This window comes from Pelophylax lessonae, assembly GCF_965119305.1.
Source record: "Pelophylax lessonae genome assembly, chromosome: 4".
In the NCBI taxonomy this organism is placed as follows: Eukaryota; Metazoa; Chordata; class Amphibia; order Anura; family Ranidae; genus Pelophylax; species Pelophylax lessonae.
The window spans coordinates 605756743-605775437 of record NC_138771.1 but is presented as its reverse complement, the minus strand read 5'-3'; the positions used below and the strand labels follow the sequence as shown (position 1 = coordinate 605775437).

Sequence of the window (18695 nt, the reverse complement as noted above, 5' to 3'; positions counted from 1 at the left end):
AGGCAATTTGTTGTATTTATGGATCCATGACAACATAAAACACTGATCACATAGTGCTTTTAAAGTGCAAGTTGTAGTCAGGAACATCAATATTCTGTATAGTAATATTTGGTTGCATAACTGATTCTTCTGTGCAATGTTCAAGTTAAGAAGCAGCTAGAACAATTGTAAACAATAGGCAATTCCCTTTAAGTGCAAACAAAGATCAAGTTAAGTCAGGTTTAAATGTGCAAGGCAAATAAAGACTGGTATTTAGGAACATAACTTAAACTTAAAATAGTCAGTCAAAAAGCCTTAAAAAAAAAAAAAACACTGACCTATCATTTAGCTTATGTTCACGTTTTTCATCAGAAAGATCGAAATATCTACATTGCAAGAAAAAAAAAAAAAAAAAAAAAAGTAAAAAAAATCCTTAAAACTCTGGTCTATGTAGTTAACAATGATTTGTTCCGCGGGACTGTGTTTATTCCTCTTGCTTTTTGATGGACACCTGTCCTTTTAATATTGTAACCCAACCACGACGATATCGAGACACGACCACGACGATATGATATCGCAATATCTTCGATATCGTTACATCCCTAGTAAAGACAGGGGCTCCACCCACCGAAACTTCTCCTCCAGGCACTTCCACATAGGATTCCCAGCAGAGAATCCACCGCAAAAAGACCAAAAATCGGGTGTACCAAGATGGCCACCAATAACTGCAGCACATGTGGCTACAAAAAATGGTGGTCCCGTGTGGCGAGTGGTGCAACCGAGGACCATTCAGACCTCTCAACACAATCGATCAGCAGGAAGTACCGACCCGACGCCGCCCTCCCCCGCACGAATGTTCAGGTGACAACAGGACGGAGGGGAGTCCGGGATAGTGAGGGTCCAACCATCCCAGGGAGAGGCCTGCGTCCACCCCAAAATACACAGGGGGGGGGGGGGTAACATCTACCATACTAGGAACAGAGGCGGGCATCACCTCCTGACAGAACCCGTGCCGCTGAAGTGTGGGGGGGCTGTCGGTCAAATAGGAACGATGGGACACCGGCCTAGACCCGTGTTGCGACCTGGCGAGGCGTTTAACTTGCAGCGCCAGTCCCCGTCCAGTGGGACTATGTCGCGGCTGACCCAGCACAGAGGTAAGGTCTGCGCACGCTCGCTGGACGGCTGGGGTGACCACTGGATCTATACATCCAGCCCATCCCCCAGATCGGGCATAGTTGCTTGTAGGAAAAAATCCAGAGCAAAATAATTATCTACATAAATACTGGTTATGCCAGGACCAGAGATCCCAGCAAGGAACTAGGTCCTCACTACTAAATAGGCAGATTGACATCCTATGCAGGAAGAGAGGGTATACCCCCCTGGGACTGCCCATAGGCGTAGCCAGAACTTTTTTCTGCCTAGTGTCCTACTCCTGTAGGGGGCAGCATAACCCTACTGATATGCATCAGAGGACTGAGTCTGTCAATGAACCTAAGAGATAAGTAGTTTGTGATGGCCAAGTACCAGCTAGCTATAACCACTTGGATAAACGCGGTAGCTTCTGTGGTGCCCACCCAATCACCAGACACCTCTGTTCAAGTATGGCTAATGTTAACTGTCTAGAACGTGCCTTCCTGCATAGGTAGAGGATGAGATATTCCTCTCATTTCTCAGGCCCAGGGTTGCACCTGACCCAAAGGTAGTGGTATCAGTGTGTGCGAGGACCAGACAGTTGAACTCTTGAGGCCTGTGTCCCAGGTGCACCAGCCGGTACCTCCATCAGGGTGGGAGGGTCCTGCTTACACGCTGGCTTCAAGTACCCCATTTTAGTCAGTTTCCCATTGGATCGGTCAGTCACAGGTTCAGCTGAGCCACTCTAGTTGCATCCCAGCATCCCACTGTAGCCAGTATCCGTATCCTTTGCCCCGCCTGCCTGAGCCTCCTGTGAGACAAGGCAGATCGCAGGTGTAGGGGAAGAGACACCTTGTGGACGCCATGGTGTGCCTTCCCAGGGTTTCCCATGACCGACACGGCATGCTGTAAGCACTGTCAGCAATGTAGGTACCTGGAGGGAGAAGGGCGAATTGAGCTGAAGGCTTAAGCCAACTCTGGGTGTCCACTACCACATCTAACAGGGCACCTACTTCTAATTCAGGTGTACCGTCACTGGCCATGACATGCACTGGGGTGTTGTGTGAGAAGCAAGCTAGGGCAAAAACCCATCGTGTTTCACTCCAGCCCTTGCCTTCTCAATCTCACATGGATCTTTATAGACTATCAGGTGACCTCTTTAAACACATGCCTTCTAGGTTGACTGGACACAAGGAGCAGCTGTTTACCAGGGCCTACTGCCCGTAGACCCATCAAACCTATCTGCTCGCTGTCCCAGTCAAGCTCTTTACTTTTCTCAGGAGGGAAACAGCTGGCATGCTGAAGATGGCAAGGTTTTTGTCTGTCCGTAGTGCTGGCTGAGATGTAGGACTACAAGTGCTAGCCAGCGGTCCTGTGACAAGGACAAAATTGCTGGGTTGTAATCAGGGCAGAATCCTCTGGGTCAGAGCAAGGAAAAGGACCATCTGCCCCACTCCTTGGCTCTGCAACTTGAGACCGGATCTTCTCCACCCTTCCAGCACAGAGAAACCTCCCACAAAGACCAAACCTCACCACATTCATAAATTACATCAACTACACATGCGTTGAATAATGGCATATGCAAGGGGACTTCCTCTCCATTAGGAGAACCCTGTACTTCAACTCTACCCTCCCCCTCCCTTGGTCCATCTACAGGTTGCCCAGACATTAATCCAACACACAGTACTTTGGTAGGTCCAGAGAGTTCCGTAGGGGCATCAAGAGTGGTTTTAGCAGATGTGTACCTGGGTACCTAAATCAGCCCCCAACAGAACAGCTGTGAAGGGGGGGGATCGCATCCATAATGTCGATAGAAAGGAAACCCCCCCCCCCCCGATACAGGGATGCCACCACTGTGCAAATAGACCATTCTGAACCTGCACAAAGCACACCTGCCTTCTTTCTTTGGGACCATGAACAGGTTTTAATAAACCCCTGAAAATGTTCTGAAGTTGGAACCAGATCACCCCTTGAAGCAACAGGTCTTGCACTGCCCCAAAGAGGGCTTGCAATCTGTCCAGGGACAGAAGCACATTGGAAGGAAAGAACAAAACTCAGTCTTGTAGCCACAGACCATATCGCTTTGTGAACCCACTTGTCAAAAAAAAAAAAAAAAAACTTCCTGTGGGCCCAAGTCTGCAGAAGAAAGGTGCTCTTCCCCCCACCCAATGAGACTGACATAATCCTGGGTAGCTCGCAAACAGGCAATCCCCTTGACAAGGAAGATCAGTTCAGGCTTTTTTGGCATGGTCCGCAAACCACCCAAGGAGCACTGCCGAACAGTCTAGAAATCAGGGGAGCTGCACCCAAAGAGGCATAAACTGCAGCCCCTGGACCAACTCCCACCCCCCCCGCCAGCTCAGCAAAGGCAGGGGGGAGCTGCTCACCCTCCAGGTCATGGCGTAAGAGCTTAGCCCACACAGTCAGAGTTTGTGACACCAGGGCAATGGTGAAGACTAGCCTGAGTGCCAAGCCAGCCACATACTGCAGGCCACAGCCTCCACCTTTGTCGGCCTGATCCTAAAATCCGGCGATTCTTCTACCGGAATCATGGTTGCAACATTCAACTTGGAAACCGGGGAAATCCACCACCGATGGAACAACCCACTTCGAGGGACCTCATTGCAAATTGCTTAGGGACCACAAAGGAATGTTTTGGGCGGTCCCACTCTTGTGACATATCTGTCAAACTAGGCAGGAAACCCCTTCGCTGCTCTAGACCGCTTGTGAATGCCAAAGTGAACTGGTACCTGTGTTACAGCTGCTTCCTCCATTTTTAGTTTCTCGCACCAACACAATCAGTGCATCAACCAGCACCTTTTTGTGCATGGCTAAAGGGAGGAATCCTCCTCACTGAGAACTCAGGGCACGTGGCCGCAGACCCCTCAGGGTGGGCCCCGTCTGTGGCTGGCAGATCAGATTGAGGATCTGATGAGACAGATTAAGCAGGGGTGCTTTTTACTACCCCACCACCACCTGGGAAACAAAGGACTCAAGGAGCGCCATCAGTGCATCAATGGGACAGTTGGGACTCCGAGGGCCCCGCAGGCTCTAAGAGAGCCAGGTGGGGAAATGTGCGCCAATGACTCCATGAGGAATAAGGGTACCCCACTAAAGTGAACCAAATTACACCCCCACTGTGCTGGTACCACCCCGTAGCCAGCAACAGAGCACCCCATGATCCTGCAGCAGAGAGGGAGGACCCCACCAGACTTCCAATCCCACCAGGTAGTCATCGGCAGAACCAGGATCCAAAAAAAAAAAAAAGAAAAAAAAAAAAAGCCCCCCCAACTTGCTGGTTCCTAGATTCAAAGAACAATTTGCCAAGCCATGCTATCAAGTAGCAATCCACTGATACTCAGTCCTGTGCCACCACCTTTCAGGTCATTGAGGCTGGAATACAAGATCATCACTAATGTACGAGTCCATGTGTTTATTGCATACCCAAAGGGTGTGCACGCCAGCCTGGCCTTCCATTAGAGGGTTGACCACTACTAGGCATCTTTTAACCTGCAAAATTGACTGCCTGGAAGTCTGGATTTAAAGAAATAAAATTGCAGAGAGTCAAATACACCATACACGCAGGATTTCTAACAACATTTTATTGAAGATGGAAGAACTAAGTGCTTTTAGCCTCCAGAACATGGAGGGATGGAGTGTCAGCATGAATACAACAAAAATCAGTGCAGGTCAGGGGTCCCCTTTTCACAGGGATAGTCACATCTTATGGAGTAGCGTTTGCTTAATTGTTTGCAGAGAAGTACTCTTTACTTTCCTTCACATTGGGCTTGATGGTGCCGCTTCCAGGCCTCCATCCGGCAGGGCAAACTAAAATAAAAAATAAAGGCTGGTTAATTACTGGCTTGAGCTCTATTCTACTAGTTTAGTTTCATTAAACATCAGCTCAGAGCTAGAAGCCCAAGAACCACTGGAGGATCTATGGGTGAACAAATGTAAATGGTTTAAAGATCTTATGCGACTACCCTTCCCTCTCACCCCATAAGTCTTTGAACTTGTGTACCCTTTCCATGTGTAATCTGCAGCATGTCCAACATCCTTTCAATAAACAAATGTTCCCTCTATACCGAGGACTGCAGAGTCTATCAAAGATGTTTGGAGGTTTCAACCATCTTCAGGCCTTCACTTGAGTGTGCAAAATAGCTTTTAGAACATGTTAACGCCTACCTAAACCCAATTTGTATCAAATGAAGGGGGAAAAAAATAAATAAAAATTTAAAGTTACGACTTACCGGTAACCTGTTTTCCCAATAGTCTTTCAGGACAGCACCTGAGCGATCATAGCTCCTCCCAACAGGAAACACATCATAGAATTCTTTAAAAGTAGGCCTCCACTCACTCCTCCTCAGTTGTTGTAGAGAACTGCCAGGCCAAGCTAAAACATAAGCAAAAATACATAACAAAACAGCAGAAAAAGGGGTGGGTTATTGCTGTCCTGAAAGACTATTAGAAAACAAGTTACCGCTAAGTCCAACTTGAATTTTCCCGAAAGGTCTTTCAGGACAGCACCCAAGAGTATGAATGAGATTTTTCCCATTAGGGAAGGACAACAGCCTGTAAGGCTTTTGTATTGAAAGCCTGATCACCTGCTGTCAAAAATGGTTTAATCTACGATGTGATAAGGTCACCAGACTTGTCCACGCAGCTGCTTTGGAGATCTGTTCAGGGCTGGCACCAGCTCACCCCAAGAGCCCTCGGGAATGAGCATGAATACAGACTGGACTATCCTGACCAGAAATGGTATAGGCCTCTGTCATTCTTCCAATGGCTACTCTGGTAGACTGCTTAACCTTCTTACCACTGGCATATAAAAACAAAACAAGTGATCTGAACACCTAAAGTCCCTGGTGGCTACAAGTTTACCCAAAACTCCCCCTCTAATAGTCAACAGTGAAAGTCTTTCCTTCCAGATGGATTTCAGCAAAAACATAAGGAGTATAATCTCCTGAAAACTATTCTGGACCGATGCAACCTTGGTAAAAAAAAAAAAAATGTGATTTGTTTTCAGAACAATTCTGTCTAGGAAAGAGAAAAAAAATGGTTCCCTGATGAACAGGGCATGAAGCTCACTAACTCTTTGTGCTGTTATAGCCATTAAAAAAAAAACCATAATTAAAAAGGTGATCTACTTAAGTGATGCTAAATGCATATGTTCAAAAGGCTCTCTGGTCAGAACCTGAAGCACGACTTCAGTTTCTTCCCAAAAATGGGACTCGCTGCTGTTCTGGATCTCAGGCGAGGGCTCTGAAGAACCTAGCCACTAAAGGTTCTGCTGAGATTGGTCTCTCCAGGAACACCCCCAGTGCAGCAACCTGAACCTTGAGTGTACGGACTGCCAGACCCTTTTATCTGTACCATCTTGCAGAAATTCCAGAACCGAAGAAATCCTGTAAGGAACAGCCTGATGTAGCTCACCAAGAATAAAATACTTTCCAAACTCGGAATTGCTCTGGTTACCCATTTTCTGCTCGATAAAACCCAGCCCATCCAAAACTCTTATTTATAAGCGTCTCTTCAGAAGCCAGGCCATGAGATTTAGCTTCTCCATCTCCTGGTGCGTTAGGGGGGGCCTGAATAAACCGGTTCTGTCACAGTGGAAGGTGCCAATAAGGTTCGAGCTGCATCTGAAGGGACGAAAACAAAGCTCTTTTGGGCCAAAAGTCAGCCAGAGCATCCAAACCCAGGGATGACTGTTCTGTCCAGGGAAGAGAATAGAGGCATCTGTGTATTCTCCAGAGTCTCAAAGAAATCCACCTGTGGCTGCCCCCATTTCCTGACGATTTAACAGAAGATTTCTGATAAAGTGTCAGCAAGGCCATCTCTACTACATTCAATTCCCTCCAATTTGAAGAATTTATGGCCTCTATGCTGGACCTTGAGCCCCGGGCCCATCTGCGCTCCCTCAGCCCCAGAAGCTGGCATCCATTATCCCCTACTTGTACCAGAAAAGACCATAACAGACCCGCTAAAATCGGTCTGGTTTTTCCAAAGATTCTCCTTACAGAGGTGGGAATCTTCATAAGAGAATCCAGCGAACTTAGTTGGTGTTCCCAAATCTCAGTATAAAACTCTGAAAGGGTCTGAAGTAGAACCTGGCCCACTGAATCGAAGGTATAGAAGAGGTGGAGGTTGCCAAAGTTGACATGCCGTTCCTGATGGATAGGAGCTGTCTGGATTGCAGAACAGATACTACCTCCAACAGCTCCTCCTCCTCCGGAAGGAAAATGCAAGTAACTTGTTGTTCAGGAGTCTCAGGACAGCCCCTGAGAGATTGTGGCTCCTCCCACCAGACAATAGGAAACTCTCCACCAAACTTGGGGGGGAAAGAAAAAAAAAAAAAAAAAAAAAAAACACACGAGGCTTCTCCTCACATTGTCCGTTGTAGGGTACTTCCAGCCCAGACTGGAACACAAGCATAATACATTAACTCACTGCATAAGGGTGGGTTGTTGCTGTCCTGAAAGACTCCTGGAAAAAGTTACCAGTAGGTACAACTTGCATTTCCCCTAAACCTTTCAGGACAGCACCTGAGAAGATAAAAAAAAACCCAACACGAGACTTACCAACTAGGAAAGGACAACAGCCTGAAGGACCTTTCTGCCAAATGCTTGATAGACTTTAAGTGTAAAAAAAAAAAAAATTACCCATTTAATCACCTTGCAATTCTGACCTGTAGTGGCACCAGCTTTTTCTGCCCAAGTGGCAGCAAGAGCTCTAGTAGTGTGTGAATTGCCAGGGGGTGGGGGGGGAGCCCATTCCATGTGGGAATAAGCCTCCAGAAAAGCAGACTTAAGCCATCTAGCAATTGATTCTTAGATGCCTGGTGACATTTTTTTTCTTTTTCTAGTAACAAAGTCTGAAGACCTAAAAATCTTAGTTAACTCTAGGTAAGGAAACAGAATTCTTCTCGCATCTAAATTGTGAAACACTCCTTATTCCCCCCGAAGGGTTAGAGCAAATGTTAGCATTCTATTATCCTGCAAAATGTTTTGAACTGATGCTACTTTTGGCAAAAAAAACCTGGATCGGTTTTAAATATAATCCCATCTGGATATAAAGACAGGAAGGGCTCCTTAATTGATAAGTGCGTGAAGTTCACCGATTCTTCTTGCAGATGCAATAGCAGCTAAACAGTATTGAAGGTTACATTCTTAAAGAAATGGATTCCAATTGTTCCAAGGGGTCCCTTGTCAAAGCTTGCAGAACTACTGAGATCCCATTTTGGAAAGTGTTTTGCAGGGAATAGTCTGGCTCGAGCTAGAGCCCTTATAGAATATATATCCATATACATCTCAAAACCTTGCAACAAAAGGCTCAAGAAATTGGTCTTTCCAGAAGACTCCCAAACTGCACCTTTAGAGTACCAACTGCTAGACCCTGATCTGCAACATTCTGTAAGAATTCTAACACAGATGCATTGTCTTCCAAGCTTAGATTTGTCAAACAGCACCAGGGGTTGTAGACCTTTAAAAAAAAAAAAAATTCATAAATGGGCTCTAGTTACTTTCTACTTGAAAGCAAAGTGACTATTAGGGGTTCTGAAAACTCTCTTAACAGCTGTTCCTCAGATACCAAACCGTGAAAGTAAACCTGGCTGCATCCGGGTAATTCACTGGGCCCTGGAGCAGTAAATCCCATCAGAGGAAGATGCCAGAACGATTTGATTGCCAGATGAAGGGTGGAGAGCCAGAATGGAGTAAATCAGAATTACCAAAACGCTTTCCCTCAGGATCTTCCAACACCAGTGTGATTAACTGAAAAAAGAGGAAAAGCAGAACAGGTAAAAGTTCCAAGGGTTTCATCCATCCCCAGACTCCCATAGTCTCTGAAGAGAAAATTGCGGGAGTTGCACATTTTTTCTGGATGCGAACAGGTCGCCCTATGGTTTTCTCCAATTGTTGCCGATTAGAGCGGTCTGCTCAGAAAATCCACTACATTGCTTAATGTGCCTTGAAGATGGACTGCTGGCACTAAATGGCTCTGCCCACTCCAGGAGTTCCATTGCTAGCAACTGGGGCTTTGCTTCTTGTACCCCCTTGTTCAAGTAAACCACCGTTGTGGCAACGTTCAATAAATCCTGGACATGGCACCCCTTGAGGTCTTGTGAGAAGGCAGCCAGTGCTAGGGCGACTGCCCTTAGCTCTTCAGTTTTTAGAACCATGCCGCTTCTGCCCAGGACCATACTCCCTGTGCCAAATTCTGATCCCAGTGCCCCCCCCCCCCCCACGCACTGCCATCAGTCATCCCACTTAAGACCAGAAGACAATATCCCTTTGACAAGGCCAACTGATTCTTCTACCAAAGAATCCCCATTAGTCTTGTGGGGATCTTTACTGTCTCCTGGAATTCTGGACTGATCCCACCCCTACAGGAGGAAACTTTGAGGTGGCCTTAAATGAAGCCTTACCTTGAATGACTGGTATTGTTGAAGTCAGGTTCCCCAGAGCCAACAGAACCCATCTGACAGACATTTGATTCATCTGCAATGTAGCCAACCACCACATTTGACCTTTTTCACGCCCAAAACCCTGTACTTCCTGAGCTGTGTTGAAGTTCAATTTCGGAAGGTTCACAATCCAACCTATCCAAATGACTACGGGCCTCGCCCAGATCTTCCTGCAACTTCACCCTGCTAAGGGGCAACAAAAGGAGAATCTTTAGGGATTTGCAGTGCTCCCATGACTAAGTGGGGCAAGCACTTCTGCCATTGCTTTTTTGTGAATATCCACGGAGCAGATGAAAGGAGAGAGCTTTGAACTGTAAATGAATAATCTGGTTCTCCATCTTCACAGCCAGCCTCATGAACTTCTGGACTGGGGAGCTATAGGTGTAAGTAGGTTTGCATCCCTTAAATCTATCAATGTGATGAAGTATCCTAGGTCAGATTTTTACAGTCAAGAGTCCATATGAAATATTTGTATAGAACAGATTTGTTGGAGGTTAAGTGGAGGATGAGAGAGACTTCCAGAAGGTTTTTTTTTTCTAGAAAGACAGGAGTAGAATCCCTGACATTCCCCCCTGATACCTGGATCACAACCCCCTGCCACAGCAGACCTTAAAAAGGGCCTTCATAGCCAGGGCTTTCACTGTCCTTTGGTAGTTTGTGACCAGAAATCTTCTGGAGGAAGGTCTGCCCTTAGCGTTCTACGAGGACAAATTCCTTTTACCCTGGGGATTGTCACGCTCTTGAGTCCTTTTAAGGTCGAGAAAAGATTTTTAGGCAGCGGCTTCTCAACAGGCAAGGATCTGTCGGCTGTCCCATTGAAAATGGAATCTAAAGCTTGATACACACTATACAACTTTTGTTGTTAGATTTCCTTTAGAATTACCTTCAACTATGTAGTGCAAGGGCCTGCCTGATAGCATACAAATGGAAATGGTTTAGATTTGACCTCATATTATATGGTTTTGGCAAATCTAAAGGAAAAAAATCTAAAGACAATTATATACTGTGTACGGCCCATAAATCAGGACCAAATAAAAGATCTCCCATAAAATGAATACCAGAGTTTACTTTTGGATGCTGCAAAAGCCAGGTTTTCAACCACAGAGCTCTTCTGGCCAAGTTAGCTAGAGCTGCTAATCTGGTTGTCATCCTTTATAGATTCTGCTGATGCATCTGCAATGTAAGCCACAGCGAGGTAGATAATGAATCTAGGATCTCTTGCTTAGGTGAATCTGCCATGTGGGCTTTAAGCTGGTTTATTCAGTATTACAGATTTTTTAGACACAAGTAGTTGCCATAGCTGGTTTTAAGATTGCCCGGGAAAATGGGATGCCACAGCGCCTTTTTATGGACGGTACATCCCCTGGCCAGGTCTTAAAGTCACAGGGCCCTTCTAGCAGAATTGGTTAAAGCCGTAGATCTTGCCAACATTCGTATAGACTGTTGTAGCATCTGTGATATATGCCACTGCTGCAGATAAGGGTGATAATGTGAGATTTTAGCCGAGTTACCAAGTGATCCAAATGTTGACCAATACATGTTCTTGCCATAGCCAGCTTCAGGTTGTTCATAGTTTACTGCCAGGCTCTTGAGTAAATCCATCCTTTATCCCATGGTTCTTTTAAAAAAGGTGGCCAATATCTTCAAAGGCCAAGTCTCTAGGCTGAAATCTGGGATAAGGCTGCATCCAACTTTTAGAACTTGTTTATATTCAAAGATCTGAATTCTATTTGGAATAGTTTTAGGGGTCCATGAAGAGAATACCGGTAGTTTATTCTTCAGCTCCTGCCACTCTTAATATCTGCGATGATTGAATGGACAGAATATACAGCCTTTGGAATCTCCTAGATCTGCGTACATACAGGAGAGCTCCCTTCTCTTCCTCTATCCCCGACATAGCATGAATTACCTCAAGGAGTCCTCACACCTTCTAGGGACATCTTCATATTTAGAAGCACTGTCAGCTTCCTCATCAGAATCCGCTATTAAGAGGGAGATTTAGCCTCCTGCCGCTGGTTGTATCAGAGAAGCACCCTGACTCTAGTGCCCTTCAGTTGGCCCCAGACTCCCCTGAAGTTCCCGGATCTCCCCTCAGGTTTTACCAAAAGGTAGCACAAAGCTCATTCTTAATTGTAATGAGATCGCCACAAAGACAGGGACTTTAACCCAAGTTTGCCATACAAGTGGCACAAAGGCTTGGCCCAGGATTCACTCATCTCCTTGCAAGCAGGACATCTTTTCCTTTATTCAGGCAAAGAACTGTCTAGCCTGTAGACAGAAAAAAAACGGGGGCCATGCTGCAAGCTGCTAAAAAAAAAAAAAAAATATAGTAATACAGAGCCAGCCACAGAAAAAGTATAGACTTCAGTCACTTACCTTGGCCTTACTGGTGCCTGAGCGTGCCCCCATAGTTGCTGGACCACCCTCCTCCATTGCAGAGTGCACAGCAGTCACATGTCTGGAAAGACAGGTTCCGGAATCCAGAAGCGCCACACTGGAATATAGGCATCAGGTCCATTCCCCCTAGGCCCATGACATGGCACGCCTGACCCAGGAGTCCCAGCCCTTCTGGAAAAATGAAACGTCCCAACATAGCCAAGGACTCTCCTCGGCCACCAGAAACATGGTGTCCGCCCAGCAACATACGACTGTTCCACCAAGTGAGCCCACAGCGCCATCCATCCAGAGGAAAATAGGAGGATGAAAGTCTCCAAAAAAGGAAAAATAAATTTAAGAACATATGTCTCCCAGGACAGACCTGAGAGATCAGAGATGTTCCTGCCAGGCTGGAGGAATCAAACTGAAGTGGCATGAGTAAAGGCCTGTTGAATTCTAGGATGAGGAGTTTCCTGTTGGGGAGGGGCCATGATCTCTCGGGTGCTGTCCTGAAAGAAGTTTCGGGAAAATTCAGCTAGATTTAGAGTATTTTTTTTTTTTTTTTTACACTGGTACGGTCTGCTTAAAAATGCTGAAGTGGTAGCAAAGTAAGCCAATACTCTTGAAACATGTCTGCATCTTAACATAATCTATACAATTTACAGTAAATCCAGTTTTGTTTAGGTGGCCTGTTCAGTGCATCAAACACAAACATGCAGTTTCACATGCTCCTGTAATGCCAACACATGTAATGCTTTGACGATTGTACCTACACTCCCTGTCCTAGGAAGATAGTGAATGCTTCAGCAGTCTACTTCAGGTCACCACTTAAGATATGTTGCGCTGAAGTACGAACATATCCACAGAATGTTCATAAAAGATGTGCAGAACAAAAACCACCCACAGCCTATTTTATAGCCAAGATCCCAGTGAATACCAATCTGTATTAAGAACCAAAATAGATTTCACTGTGCGCATGCTTGTTCTAGGCCAACTGCTTTATAAATCATTAACGAGAAAGGAAGCCGCTTTCCATTAAAAGCCTCAAGTGACTCCTGCATAAGCTAGAGTCACTCCATCCAGAGCCTATTCATGCTCTAAAAAGATTCCAGATGGAGGAGTGAAATGTGTTAGAGCTTGTAGGATAGGTAGATAAGCTTGTGTAGTCAACATACATGAGGCTTCCTTTCTCTTTTTAAAGTAGCCTTTATGGGGTGACTAACAATTGGAAGCATGCACTCTGTCAGGAGCAAGAGGGATGTAAACCCTTGCCAATGCAACTCAAGTTATATCAAACTCCAGGGTAACATTGTGACCGCTATTTTGGCACCCGTGCTCTTGAATTCCATATTACTCCCAATACCCCCCAGGTCCACAATCCACATGGACAGCCATACAAGTGCCATAGCTGTGACTGGCAGCCATCATGGCAGATTTCAGCTTACCCTCTCCATGCTTGTCAGTGAACTGGAAGGCCTGAACCAGACGGAGGATCTCATCTACGGAGCGGCCCACGGGCAAATCATTTATAGTGATCTGGCGGAGGATTCCTTTGCCGTCGATGATGAACAAACCCCTGAGAAAGGCAAAGCATGGTCAAATGCCTGGAAGGAGGACAAGACTATACAGATTTCAGGATGGTACATGTAATCTGGTTGTATCCTCAACAGCTTTACCAATAGTTTACCTGTAGGCAACACCATCATCCTCCTTCAGAACACCATAGTCCCGGGAAATGGAGTGCTTTAGATCAGACAGAAGAGGAATGTTCATGGGTCCCAGACCACCTTCCTTGCGAGGAACGTTGGTCCTGAAAGTTTTACAAAAAAACAAAAAATGAGCTGACTTGCATAACCACCAATACTGGACACTTTTACCCCACTTCCTACCCAGACCAATTTTCAGCACTGTTGCACTATGAATGACTGCATGGTCATGCAATGCCTTGCCCAAATACATTTTTTTTTTGGAGACCGATAAAGCTCTTTTGGTGGTTAATCAGTCTATTTTTCACTAAAGAAATTAACACGCAATGCTCAAAAGTAATACATTTTTCTTCACCAATAAGCGGCACAGGTGGGCACTCATTGTTAATTAATGCACTTTAGCGCAGACAACCCCCCATACTCCACCCCACCGGAGACGCTTATCCGTTCCTCTCTACTCACAGACTGTCAGCTAACCAAGGTTAGAGATGACATGCAGGAAAGGGAAAGGAGTCGTGGTTTCACCAGTGGCTTTAAACCCATTAGTGATCTTCCTCAATCTACACTGGAACAGCATGCAATTCTCTATTCTCATTAGCTCAATCCTCAGCTCTTTTTAATGTATTAACCTGGCCAAATATTGCTTTAGACATTCTGAGCTAGAAAAGTGGGAGAGGAAAATTAGGACTGGTAAATGTCCCTAATGGCTCACCCTCAACTACTGCAATAGTCATCCTTTCACAAGCATAGCACTAGAAGTAATTTACAACAGAAGTAATTTACAACAAAGTCCAGAGTTAAACTAGTCTTGATCTAAATAGGTTACATGCTGCGCTCACACCTACAGGTGCAACTGAGCCCATTGCAGGGCATTAAAAAAAAAAAAAAAACCTGACTCTCAAACGCATTGGACTGCCATCTGTTGCACCATGCGGTTTGGGGTGTGAAAATGCATGCGTGCGCAGGTGTAAGGGGACCATTATAAAAATGGCACCACAACATCTGCTAAAAGGAAGCACATTTTTTCTGCATTTTGTGAAAAGATCTGTGCACAGACATCCAGATGTCAACCTGGCCTAAAGCACAGCTCCATCCAGAATTTGATAGAGCCCTCAGGGTTTCATAGTCCTGTGTGGAGAAATCTCCCTATTAGACAGTCTGATGGAAAAAAAAAAAAAAAAAAAAAAAAAAAACACTTCAGATATTATATTTCTGTGTTGTACCATCATGAGAAGACTTCTTTGTATACAAAGTGACTTCGATGCACTGCATGCAGCTTAGAGCGGCACGATTAAGCGTATTAAAATAAAAAAGCCTCCTAAAAGGTTTTATTAACCACTTTATGTCCAGCCACCACAGATGTACTGCGGCAGGCTGGCTCTCCCGGGCAAAGTGCGGTACATATACGGCACTCACCTGCGAGGAGCTAGGGGGCGATCGCACATCGCCGGAGGCGCTCGTCAGCGGGGAAGCCAGTGCGTGTGACAGGCGGCTCCAATGGCTGCCGGCCACTCGCGATCTCCCGCCGCTGACAGAGAAGGATGGACGGCTGATGTAACAAAGCTGTCCGTACTTCTCCCTGAAGTGATCACAGATGTCATGTGATCCTGCTATATAGATCACATGTCTGATTACTTCACAAGCCATGCCCCCCCCACAGTTAGAGTCACGCCCCTAGGGTCACATTTAACCCCTTGATCACCCATACTGTTAACCCCTTCCCTGCCAGTGTCATTTTTACAGTAACTGCACATTTTTAGCACTGATTACTGTAGTAATGTCACTGGTCTCCCCAAAAGTGTCAGTTTTTGGTCAGATATGTCCGCTGCAATGTTGCAGTACCCAAAAAAAAATAAAATAAATAAATTATATATAAATGACATCTTTCCCGTGGTTCGTAAACGCAATAACTTTTGTGCAAACCAATCAAAATCCGCTTATAGCGATTTTTTTTTTTTAACAAAAATATGTAGCAGAAAACAAATTGGCCTAAAATGTTACAGAATATAATATATATATATATATATATATATATATATATATATATATATATATATATATATATATATATATATATATATATATATATATATATATATATATATATATATATATATATATATAAAATTTAGATAGATATATTTTTTTTTTGAGAATTTCATATAAAAGAATGTGAAAAATAGTTTTCAAAATTGCTTTTTTGTAGCGCAAAAAATTAAATTGCACAGGTGATCAAATACCACCAAAAGAAAGCTCTATTTGTGGGGGGGGGGTACAAAAACGTCAATTTCGTTTGGGTACAGCGTTGCACGACCGCGCAATTGTCCGTTAAAGTCACAAAGTGCTGAATCGCAAAATAGGGCCTGGTCATTGAGCAGCCAAATCATCTGGTCTGAAAGTGGTTAACATTGCTCAGTGCTGAGAGATAACTAAATGTATAATTTGGTTCTTTTAAAACAAAGGGATTCATTTTGTTGTGTAAATTGTCAGTTTAACCACTTAAAAGGCTAAGCCTTTTTCCGACACTTGCTTAAAAAAAAAAAAAAAAAAAACACGCGAACAGTAAAGTTGGCCCAATTTTTTGATATGTGAAAGGTTATGCCGAGAATCGGGATCTTTATGCCAAGCAAAAAAATGGTGATTCTCAGTTATCAAGAATCACGCAGCTTTAGGTCCCTTTATCTTTACCTATTCAAGGTAACCTCTGCTTGTGTATTCCCATAGGTTGGATTTGAATTCACAAGTTTGCTTGAGGTTGGACTATGAACTGCAAGTGTAGCTGATAATGTTTGTATGAACTAAACTACACTTCTATATATAGAAATCTAAAGCAGAGTGCACAGAAAAGATAAAGCCACCTCAGATATAGCAAACCTGATTCATCCATCTCCAGTGAAAAGGTCCCACTGCCCACAAAAGCACAAGGCCAAGCAAAAGGGTCCCCCTGCCACATTATCTGCAATGTAATCTATAAACTTCCATTGCAGAGTCTAGCAGGATTTAATGTCATGGGTGATTGTAAACCTGTGTTTTTACCACTGAATCTTTTACAGGCAAGGAAGTTTAGAGCATGGCTTGACAAAATTTGCTTTGAATCTAGAAGCCAGCAAATAAAAATACAAAGCTTATGGGTTGAACATACATCATGGTACAGAAAGTGACTTATTCTTTAACCCTTTTCTGCTGCCAGAGCCATATTTTTTTGCGCAAAAACCACTCATTTTAGGCCTGAAGATTACATAAAAACCCCACAAAACTTATATTCTGAAAACAAGACACCCTAGAGCAGTGATTGAAAACCTTGGCACCCCAGAGGTTTTAGAACTACATTTCCCATGATACTCAACTACACTGTAAAGTGCATGAGCATCATAGGAAATGCAGTTCCAAAACATGAAGTGCCAAGGTTCACCATCGCTGCTCTAAAGAATAAAAAACAGTAGTAGCTCCAATATGTCACACTATCACCACAAAGGTCTAGAAAAGAATTTCAGGGGGAAAAAAAAAAAAAAAAACTTACCGTAAAATCCATCAGATTTTTCTTCAATTAATAGATTTTTATCAAAACAAAAACAACAACGTTACATCAACTGGATGTAGATAAGGGGAAATAAGACAGTGGAGCTTCATTTCAATGGTCGTCAGTAAAGCGTTACAACAGTATAAATGTTGGGTTATCCTGCCCCCTACAGGAGTAAGGCACTAGGCAGAAAAAAAAATATCTGGCTACACCCATGGGCAGTCCCAGGGTATATACTCTCTGCCATAGGCACTAAAGTTTAGTTACAAGCAGTGTCAGATAAAACAAACTCCAGAGGGGTGGGTGGTGCGTCAGTCAAACTCAGAAATGGATTTTACAGCAAGCCAAAAATCCAATTTTCCCTTTCATTCATTGACAGCTTCTGATCGCCATGACTGTTGGGACGTCTGAAAGCAGTGTTTTAGCATGGGGGGGAGGAATTCCTCAAGGCTAAAAAAAAAAAAAAAAAAAAAAAAAAAAAAGCCACCCAAGCCACTGGGGCTCTACCAAAACTGGAGCCCACCTGAAAACACTCAAGGAGGCTCAGGTCCTCTCCACAGCAGCCTGCAAACCCTTGCGGCCAGAAGCATCCGCAGATGCCAACACATCCACTTTCACAGCCTTTGTGAAAGTGTGCACCGACAACAACGTGGCCACCTTACAAAACTGTCACTGATGCCTGAAGACAGAAGGCACTGAGCACCCAAGTAGAGTGTGCCTTAACAGGGAAAGTAAGAACCTGACCCTTGATGGAATAGGCCTAAATCATGGTCTGTCTGAGCCATCTGGAAATTGTTGCAGAGGAAGCGGACAACCCTTTACGAAGCACATCCGTTACACAAATAGCAAGTTTTTTTCTTTTTTTAGGAAATCAGACTCTGTAGCTGCCAGGTACACCCCAATTGCCCAGACCAAATCCAAGGCATGCAAGGCGATTTCCTTCAAAATGTTTATGCCTGGGACACAGGGAAGGAAGGCAACACAAGGTCTTCTTTCAAATTAAAAATCAGACAACCTTTGGAAGATACGACAGACAAAGAACCACCAGGTAAGGTGGACAGGCTAACGCCACCAGTTCTGACACCCTGTGCGCAGTGTGATAGCCACCAAAAAGGGCACCTGCTGGGACAGCGTAAGCAGGGGAATCTCCCAAACATTCTCAAAGGGAGGCTTCTGGAGAACCAAAAGCACCAAACTGAGGTACGCAGCAGGGAGTGTGGCCAAAAGTCATTGGAAGAAGACCCAACACCACCAAGGCTGATACCTGGCCAATTTCTGTTCAACCCCCCGTTGAAGGAAGGTAAAGATCCAAGCCGATAAGGAGCGAGGATGAACCCCAAGAGACTCACCATGCAATTTACATTTTCCACGTATGATGGTAGATCTTCCTAGAAGTAGATTTCCTAGCTTTCAACAGTGTAGGAATCACAGACTCAGATAAACCCTTATCCTTCAGCACCTGTTTAACAGCCAGGCCGTCAAAGCCAGTAACTAAAGCATGATGAAAGATCAGTCCTTG

General features: G+C 44.6%; 1 protein-coding gene across 1 annotated transcript in view; it reads right to left on the bottom strand.

The window, feature by feature from the left end:
• Positions 1 to 4697: 4697 nt before the first annotated feature.
• Positions 4698 to 18695, bottom strand: part of PRDX2 (peroxiredoxin 2) — a 36501-nt gene continuing 22503 nt past the window's right edge. The window contains exons 4-6 of the mRNA XM_082254299.1: positions 13638 to 13760; positions 13396 to 13526; positions 4698 to 4938 (exon numbers count right to left, since the gene is read on the bottom strand). Of these exons, the coding sequence (XP_082110425.1) occupies positions 4853 to 4938; positions 13396 to 13526; positions 13638 to 13760 (340 nt within the window). The 3' untranslated portion in view covers positions 4698 to 4852. The remainder of the gene's footprint in view (positions 4939 to 13395; positions 13527 to 13637; positions 13761 to 18695) is intronic.